Source organism: Octopus bimaculoides, chromosome 2, assembly GCF_001194135.2.
Source record: "Octopus bimaculoides isolate UCB-OBI-ISO-001 chromosome 2, ASM119413v2, whole genome shotgun sequence".
Lineage (NCBI taxonomy): Eukaryota > Metazoa > Mollusca > Cephalopoda > Octopoda > Octopodidae > Octopus > Octopus bimaculoides.
In genome coordinates this window covers 19,511,090-19,520,766 of record NC_068982.1, presented here as the reverse complement: position 1 = coordinate 19,520,766, position 9,677 = coordinate 19,511,090, and the positions used below count along the sequence as shown (strand labels likewise).

General features: G+C 36.6%; 1 protein-coding gene across 1 annotated transcript in view; it reads right to left on the bottom strand.

The window, feature by feature from the left end:
- Window positions 1-286: 286 nt before the first annotated feature.
- The window catches only part of LOC106882687 (5-hydroxytryptamine receptor 1), an 85,186-nt gene continuing 75,795 nt past the window's right edge, over window positions 287-9,677 (bottom strand). The window contains exon 2 of the mRNA XM_014933449.2: window positions 287-2,747. Coding sequence (XP_014788935.1) covers window positions 498-1,841 — 1,344 coding nt within the window. The 5' untranslated portion in view covers window positions 1,842-2,747 and the 3' untranslated portion in view covers window positions 287-497. The remainder of the gene's footprint in view (window positions 2,748-9,677) is intronic.

The window sequence follows — 9,677 nt, the reverse complement described above, 5'->3', positions numbered from 1 at the left end:
TATATATATATATATATATGCAGCTTGACAGATTGGTATGCACACACATTTACACACATTCTTCCACACACTTACACTCACAGAAAAACACTCACACGCATATACACTTGACAGCTACAGATACTCAAACATACACCATGTGGATGGACTTTACCATTCTATATTTTCATTTCCTTGCGATCGTCAGTTCCAAAAATATTTTAGCACAGATAATCCTTTAATATCGTTGTGAATAGGAGCGATGAATTGAAATGAACAAAAAATAAGGAAATGAATAAAACGTATCGATGAGTAAAATGCAAATTTACTTTCAGTGGTTGGAGTTTTTATTCATTTTTCTGTTTTGCTTATTGTTTTTATTTTTTGTTTTACAAGGAATTCTTACATAGGTTTCAATAATGTTTTCTACCTATGAAATGCGCTAAAATGTCATATAATACTCCATACTATATGCTGCATGTTATATGAAATGTAATACACTTTTTGTATTAGTGAAATTATAACTTTGATTCCCCATCTGATGCTGTAGACCCGTTACCAACATGTACTAATGTTTGACCATGACTGTTATATCGGACAATTGAATCATTTGGAATACGAAGGCTGCATCGATTTGTCATATTGAATTGCGGATCGGGTCCAAACTGTGCTGCATAACTCTCCTCTCTTAAGCGCATATTAATACCACGACATCGAAAGCATAATATTTCTCTAAATGGTTTCCGGAATTCTCGGTTAAAACGGGCATATATTAAAGGATTCATGAAAGAATTGAAATAGCCTAGCCAAAGGAATATACTATATACCACTTGATGTATTGGGCATGTCAGTTTGAGGGTATTACAGACCGGGTTAACAAGAGCCAAGATAAAGAAAGGTAGCCAACAAGCAATGAAGCCCCCCATGATAACTCCAAGTGTTTTAGTTGCTTTCGTTTCCTTTGTGCACGTTGATTTATTTCTTTTCGTCAGTAAAGTTCTGAGAGTAAATCTTCTTTCTCGACGACTTTGGTGATCATTATCGTCTTCTTTACCAGAATGAAGCGAACCATTAGGGAATAAATGCGTATCACAACTACCGCTAGAGTATTTGGGACGATTTGAATACGGAATATATGTATCTTGGCCTACTCTGTGAGATTGAATCTCTTCACGACTAATTCGATCAGATACTTTCCATATTCTATAATAGACTATGATCATAATTGTACAAGGTAGATAAAATGCCCCAACAGTAGCATATATTTGATAACCAAGTTCCTGGCTGTAGCCACATTCCAGCGGGTTCCGCACTGTTTTCCATCCAAATAACGGAGGAATTGATATCAAGGCAGAGAGTAGCCATACAAGAGTAATGAGCCATGCAATCCGTTTTGGTGTTCGTTTTATTGCATACGTAAGCGGCCGAGTAATAACACAGTAACGATCGACACTGATAATACACAAATTCAGAATTGATGCTGTACAAAGCATGACATCCAAAGATGTCCAAGCATCACAAAGTTCGTCACCAAGGTGCCACTGTTTCGTAAGTTCATAAAGTAGTGCTAGCGGCATTACGAATAGTGCTACAAATAAATCTGACACAGCGAGTGAAACAATAAGAAAATTAGATGGTGTTTGTAATTTTCTTACCATAAAAACAGCAATGCATACTAACGAATTGCCTATTATGGTACCAATGATGGTAAAGCTTAATATAAGTGCTACTACCACGTGTGTCCAAGCGAATTGTGTCCCAGCCCCTTGTATATTTGCGAGAGAGTTATTGCTTCCATTCGGATGCATTGTCGAAGATGCCAATGGAAGGCTTATGGTTGTGTACAACTTCACCGTCACCATACTTCTTTTTAGATTTATTTTCTGATCAAACAATTGTGTATTTCAATTATTGAATATCTGTGTAAAGTGAAGTTGCTTGTTTGAAAGCGTTACATTGTCACAAGTAATATTGATAACATATTTGCTTTTGGTATGGTTGTAAGTTATTCAGTACCTTCAACCCTCAATTATATTTCAGGTGACAGATTCCTTTAATGAAGAAAATAACTTTGATCCAAACGTTCTGAATTTAGATATCATGGCTCCAGAGTATCCTTCTATATATATTTGAATCTAAAGTGTCACGAGCGAAATTTTCAAACTGAAGATCCAACTTATGTTGTTCTTAGCGGAATTAAGATATTTGCCTCTTCACTTCTCGCCGTAAAATTTACAGATGGGAATATTTTAAAAAGATGTTTGAATATAACGTATAAGTATATCTATATTTGAAGATATACCTGTGTGCTCGTAATGTATACGCACATGCTTTTGCTGATATATTTAAGCATTGCAATTTAATTTTTTTTTTACTTTTTGAGTTCAGCAGATGTTATATTAGTGAATTTTGTTTCAAATGTGCACGCATTTTTTAGCACTTATTCAGATTATATAACTTCACTTTTAGATTTCCCTTGAAATACGCTGGGCGTTGTTATTAATGTTGATTTCTTTCAGGATCCTAAACTAAATTCAAGCTTACAGTGGTAAGTATAATTCAGTAGCAAATTTCTTTTCGACTTGTATTAAACGTAATGCAATAAATACGTTTTTATTTACGTCGAGGTTCAATAGTTCGGTGATCTGGAACAAGTGCAGCAAATTTTTGGTATGAATGTGTTCGATTATTGCTGACAAAAGGATGTTTCTAGTTTTTCTGGAAAAACGTCGCTTAAATCCAGTTCTTCACCATTTCAACCACGAATTCTGCAAAGAGTAAAATAGTTATTGTTAAACTTCGGGCAAGAAGAAATTCTTCTGCACAAACACACATTTATATTACACATAGATATAAAGAAACATATGTCACAAACATCATAAAAGTATCTGAAATAAGCCTTTCCACTATAAACACAAAGTTAGAAATTTTGGGGGAAGGGGTATAGTCGGTTAGTGTGCTCAACTGCTACTGATATGAAAGAAAATAAAAACTCAGAAGGATGAAGGGCAAAAATTGAATTCGGTCGACTTTCTGCGTAAATATGGAGGAAATGCCGTTCACCATTTTGTCTGGTGTGCTAACAATACTGCGAACTCGCAACCATAAAACGCAACATGGTGGCCGTCGTGGTCGTGGCAGCATCAACAGAAGAAGAAGAAGAAGAAGAAGAAGAAGAAGAAGAAGAAGAAGAAGAAGAAGAAGAAGAAGAAGAAGAAGAAGAAGAAGAAGAAGAAGAAGAAGAAGAAGAAGAAGAAGAAGAAGAAGAAGAAGAAGAAGAAGAAGAAGAAGAAGCGTTTAATGGATGCAGATTTACATCAACATTTCTTTCTGAAAGCAAGAATTAGATGCATCATCCAGATCAGAGAAGTGTTGAAGTTTAATAAGGATTGTGTGTGTGGTGCGGTAAAGAAACCATATCCAGTGGTCGCGGGAACGTCTTGTTCAGGCAACATTTTCATCTATATTCTAAGAATATCTATATTCTAAAACTTATACATATGCCACAGAACTCAAGTTGATGGTTTCTTTTTTTGTTTTGTTTTCAGTATCGCAAATGATGTTGTATCCGTTATCTTTTTTTTTCAGATGAGTAACTTATTCCTAAACTGTTGCAGGGGGAGGAAGTAAGATGACTGTAATTGATTATATAACTGAGAAGATATTGGGTGGGTAGAATGTAATTAGGCAGTCTTTGTTTATATTATGTTGTATCTAAACATTTGTCTTGATCTCCCCCAACCTGGGTAGGCAGAGTCCAGATGACTTCTGCCTGCTGATTGTCATGCCTCGAGTCGGTTACATGCTTCTACAATTACTTATTCATTTTCACGTCGAAGTGTCAGTACATTAATTTGTGTATATAACAGTCAAGTGTACCATGTCCATAATGATGCTTGTAACTTGCCAGGACCAAGCAGTTTTATGAAGTCAGCCATTTCATTATGCACGTTGCATTGCTCGCATTTGTTGTTAGAATATTTTTTTCATATATTTTCCACTTGTAGTTACACATCGTTCTGTGAATCTAAAATAAGATTCACTCATCGAATTTTATTGCAGAGCATTGGGGTAATTTAATTTTTTATCGCTATTTATTTCGTTCCGTCTTGCCGATTTCTTTGTCACGTAACGGCTTTTCTTTCCATGTTTGCTTTCAATATATTTTGGAATTCTGTTTGGGTCTATATTCGGCTTTTTCGTTTTTTCCGTGTCTATATTATTACTTATAGAATTTAGTTTATTTATATGTATTTTAGTGTTTTCTTATATTACGAGGCGATATTTTTTACTGTTTTTGCAAGTATCTTATTGCTCTAGTTATTTTCCACGTGGAGACAAAATGGCCCATTGGTTAGGGCAGCAGACTCGCGGTCATAGGATCGCGGTTTCGATTCCCAGACCGGGCGTTGTGAGCGTTTATTGAGCTAAAACACCTAAAGATCCACGAGGCTCCGGCAGGGGATGGTGGCGAACCCTGCTGTACTCCTTCACCACAACTTTATCTCACTCTTACTTCCTGTTTCTGTTGTGCCTGTAATTCAAAGTGTCACACTGTGTCACGCTGAATATCCCCGAGAACTACGTTAAGGGTACACGTGTCTGTGGAGTGCTCAGCCACTTGCACGTTAATTTCACGAGCAGGCTGTTCCGTTGATCGGATCAACTGGAATCCTCGACGTCGTAAGCGACGGAGAGTCAACAACAACAGTTATTTTCCTACAATTATTGCGTAGCATTAGTTTTCTGTGCGTATCAGATTCTCTCACTTTATATCATATTATATTATCTGTTTTCGGATATAATATATTATCTGTTAAATATATGTGATATGTTAACTTGTTGTATGTAACTAACTTGTGAGGGCCCATGACTCAGTGGTTAGAGGGTCGAGTTTACGACGGTGAGGCTGGGAGTTCGATTCCCGGACCTGGCTGCGTTTTGCGTTCTTGAGCAAGAAACTTTATTTAAAGTGGCTCCAGTTCAATCAGCTATAGAAATCAGCTACCGCGTCACTGGTGTCAAGCTGTGTCGGCCTTTGCCTTTCTCATGGATAACATCGATGGCGTGGAGAGGGGATGCTGGTCTGCACGGGCGACTGCTGGTCTTCCAGAAACAACCTTGCTCGGATTTGTGCTTCGGAGGTTAACTTTCTAGGTGCAATCCCATGGTCATTCATGACCGAAGTGGGTCATCCCTTTGTATGTAACTGGTAGGACTACTATTTTTATGCATATGAATGATAATTATTTGTAACAATGATTGATGTATTAATATAAATCGTTCCATTGTTTAGAATTTTCCGCATTATTTATCAAATATAAATACTGAAGTGGGAAAAGTTTCTAGGTTTGCTGTTTGCTTTAAAACATATACTTAATTGTGAACTAACATTCATAATGTAGTGGGTCAAAATGAATTAAAGTCTTTTTTATGTGTATTTGAAAATAATCTCGAATTTATTTTGGAAGGCTGGTATCTGCCTCATATGTAACTCTCTAATCTTACTTTAAAATATAGCAGATTCAAATCAGCAGGTAAATGAACGGCTGATTATCAAGAATTCTAAAAGTTACTCCTTAAAGTTCGTAGCAACCATGCTAGATATGTAGACAAAAGGCAATTACATAAACAAGTACCATAGACAAGTAACATAGACAATTATTACAGCCATAAAAAATGATTTGCTTAATACTGTCATAAATAAGTTTTTTTTTATATTCGATTCCCATTAAACAAATTTGAAGATATAATAATCAAATTTTTACAGGAATTGGTGTTTATGTTGTTCTTAATTCTTTATCTCATTTCAGTTCTAGTCGTGCAGATGAATGATGGTAACAGTTTTACACTTCTCATGATAATATCTGCAAATATTTCTGCCAATTGTGAAGCTGTCGGGATATGGAATTAGGACAAATTTCACTGCTAATTCTAGCAAGCAAAGCGACCGACTAGAAGTTTCTCGCTTTTCGGAGGGAAATATATGAAGATAAAATTTCAAAATGCGGAATGGAAATGATGTTTTTTTGACATTTTAAGTTGTTTTTTTTTTATCAATTCACAAAGACTGTCCAATATTAAATAATCTAGATATATCATACCCATATGTACATTAACTCCTGTTAGCAAAATTCCAAATCAATATGATCACATAAATCCTCTCTTGCTGTGACACATCAAACAATATTTCTTACATTTTTCTTACATCAAATCCTATTACTAATTTTAAAGATAGTAATCTTATTCGAAAGTTGTTTGTAACGGTATGTAAATGTTTAGCCCATATATTGATTAGCTTAATATCTATGGGATTTTGCTTGGAGTACCAGGGACATCAAGAATAGCAAAGATTTTAAATTATAATTCAAGAATATACTACATTTCATATCTATTAGTATAAGGTATAATATTCCTGTCTAATTGAAAATATATGTGAATGTGTGTATTTGCGTGTTTGTACGTCTGTATGTGTGGATGTGTGTATATATACGCATAAATAAACGCAAAAATCAAACACTGGGCACATTGAAACACAAACATATACGCACACGCATATTTATATCAATTTGATTCTATTTGGCTCCACATGACGTAAAGTTTCGTGGTCGAGTAGAAAACGTCTATTCCATTAGATGCTAAGAGATTTGAAAGAAATTCAAGATGGCGTTTAGATGTTAGGTCTTTTATTGGTTAGCTCACGTTACATGAATGGCGCGAAAGGGGCACCAGATATTTTCTTTATTTTTAAGCTCACACATTCGGATAGGACGTTGGCAGCGTGCTGGCGCCACTTTGACAAGAGGCTGCAGCGAAGTGTATTCAGCGATATTAATTCTTTGCATTGGAAACTGCACGTGGTGGGACTGGATGTTGAGTGCGTCAGTAAATCAGTCGGAGTTCAGTAGGTTGGTAAATAAAATTTTACTAAATGTGGTAAAATGATCTTAATTAGCTTTACTAAATGTAGTTAACTATAAAATATTTCCTATCATATTTCTGCGCCAGTAAGATTATGATCTGCTGTGGATTATGATTTGCCGTAGATTTGACTGTGGGAGTGAACTATAACATAAACTCTTTTAGCCATGGAGCATGTTATCTAAATTTAACACATTAAGTCTGTGTCTATAATGAAAATTGAACTATTTCTAATCACTTGGTAGATAAAACTTGCGAAGTACTACGTACTCACGTGGATTTGCCAGTGCTGATGCCACACAGTAATAAAGTCTACTATTTGAGATTAGACGGGAAAGAAAATCTAATAGCCTTGCTGAATGAGATGCGCTATAGGATTTTAATTCATACATTTAATGTGTATCTACGTTTCTTAAATACTTTGTATTTAGAAATTGCGAAATACTTAAAATATTATGTGCACTTGCCAACGCTAATACAAAATAATTATAATTTTGTGGGAGACGGTGTTTTTTCTTCATCATGTGTCATGAATAGCAAAAGTAGTAAACATATCTACGATTTTAGTGTCTTTTAATAATTAAAATGACATAAAACTGAGAAGTTAGCAAGTGGGTGACGAAAAACTGTGGTTCATTGGAGTTCCCATTCTTCCTCTCCTGCGTCTTCTCCTCCCTCTCATCATCATCATAATCAATGTACTGTTGAATCTGGATTTCAGGTGAAAACTTGACCGAAGTGCGCTCGAGCATAATTGATATGAAAGTGGAATTCCAAATATTGATAATTGCGGAAAATATGTGTGTTTGTGTGTGTGTGTGTGTGTGTGTGTGTGTGTGTGCGGTGTATTAGAAAGTGCCCGGACTAGTTCTGTAGTGCCCGAACAGATGGCAGCACAGATTTGTGTGCTCAGTGAGAGCTAGCAGAGTGCCTAGTGACATCCCTCTGTTTATTTCGCAAGTTGTGAAACGTGTTTTTGCGATGACGTGTAAGATGTAGTCTGTGATTTTTTGTCATGGACTGAGAGTTGGAACAATGAGCCAACATGACATTTTGCGTTAAACTTAGGGCGTCACTGAGAATGCGTCGGCAAGTTTACGGTCATAAGACAATGGATTGTACGTAGCGTTTCTAACGGCGTGGGTGCTTCTAAAACGGAAGAACTTCTCTGGAAGACGATGAGTAATCTAGAAGATCTGCCACGAACATCACTCCCGGAAATGTAGAGGAAATTCATCAGCTTGTGCATGAGAATGATCGGAGAACAATCAACCTCATTCTGGTTGTTGGTCTGTCGTATTGGTCCGTGCAGGTAATCTTAACGTCTGAATTGAACATACGGCGTGTCTCTGCCAAGTTTCGTCGAAATCTGTCAAGGTCTCCGTTAATGTACCGTTGATGACTCACGCTTCATTTTGAGGATCGTAACCGTTGAAGAGAAGCAGACTTTGAGAAGAAGCAGAAGTCATCACAATGGAAGGACCTTTCATCCCCATGACTGAAGGAGGCATAGATGCAGTTCAGTTAAAAGCATGCTAATCTTTTCTTTCGACATCCGCGGGATTGTGCATCAAGAATCCCCATCAAGGCCCAGACCGTCAGTCAAGAGTTCTACTATGACATTTTTGAAGCGTTTGAGGGATGACATTCGGCGAAAGCGACCGAATCTCTAGAATATGGAGGATTAGATTCTTCACGATGTAATGCACCTTGATACCACGCTCTCATTCGTGAGTGTCTCGTCAAAACCAACATGGTGTCACTTCTGTACCCACCCTATTCGCCAGATTTAGCACCTGCGAACTTTGATCTCTTTCACAAGATGAAAAGTCGCCGTTTTAACATTGTTGCCGTGATCAGGAGGGAACAGCCGAAGGTCATCGACTAGCTTACGGATTCCAGGAATGGGAGGAGTGGCACGAATGCTAGAACCGGTGTATTGCTACGCAAGGTGAATATTTTGAAGGAGATGATGTTAAAACTTAGACAAATAAGTTATTTTTATTAAACATAGCTATCCCAGGAATGTTTTGATGCCACCTTGTGTATTGTGGGACACTAACACACTGCCCTTTTTCTGCATTCGTCCAGAAGCCGCTAATTTGTATGAATATTTATGGACAGCTATAGTTTAGTTAATTCTCCTCACTACACTGCTCTATTGACGGAACGAAATGCACTTCTAAGCTCAAAGAAAATCATATATTCTTCCGATAGTCTTTTTCTAAACTCAAATGAGAAAATTTTAAAACCAGATTCGAATTCAGAAAGATGAGATCTTGATAAAGGCTCAACTAGCTGAAGTTACTGTCACAATTTGATTGAAGAAATTGTTACTATTTCATCCCGACGGTTGCATATCCCAGCCAGAAACGATTGGGAGCTAGTTGCTTTGTTACTCCGTAAAAACCAAATTTCGTGTTTTGTTCATGAAATTTCGTACGATGCATTAATGATTTACGTCGATCCCTTTGTGCGATATATTCCAGACCGCAATGATAAAGCATATTTTTGAAATATATCCGACTGATCTTTTTTCTCCTTATTTTGTAGCTGAGATTTTTTTTTTTTTTGTTTCTTTACCTTATATATAGATAATCACGCGGCAGAAATCGCGTATGCTATGCATAACACAAAGATCTGCATTTCAAGGGCACCATTTGTCGCCATTTACTCTGCATATTATATGTTTGTTGTCGGATTTCAGACATTCCATGCTAGCAAGATTTTCTACTGCATAAGTTCTCGTTTTGTTATGCATGAAAAACTGCTGTACT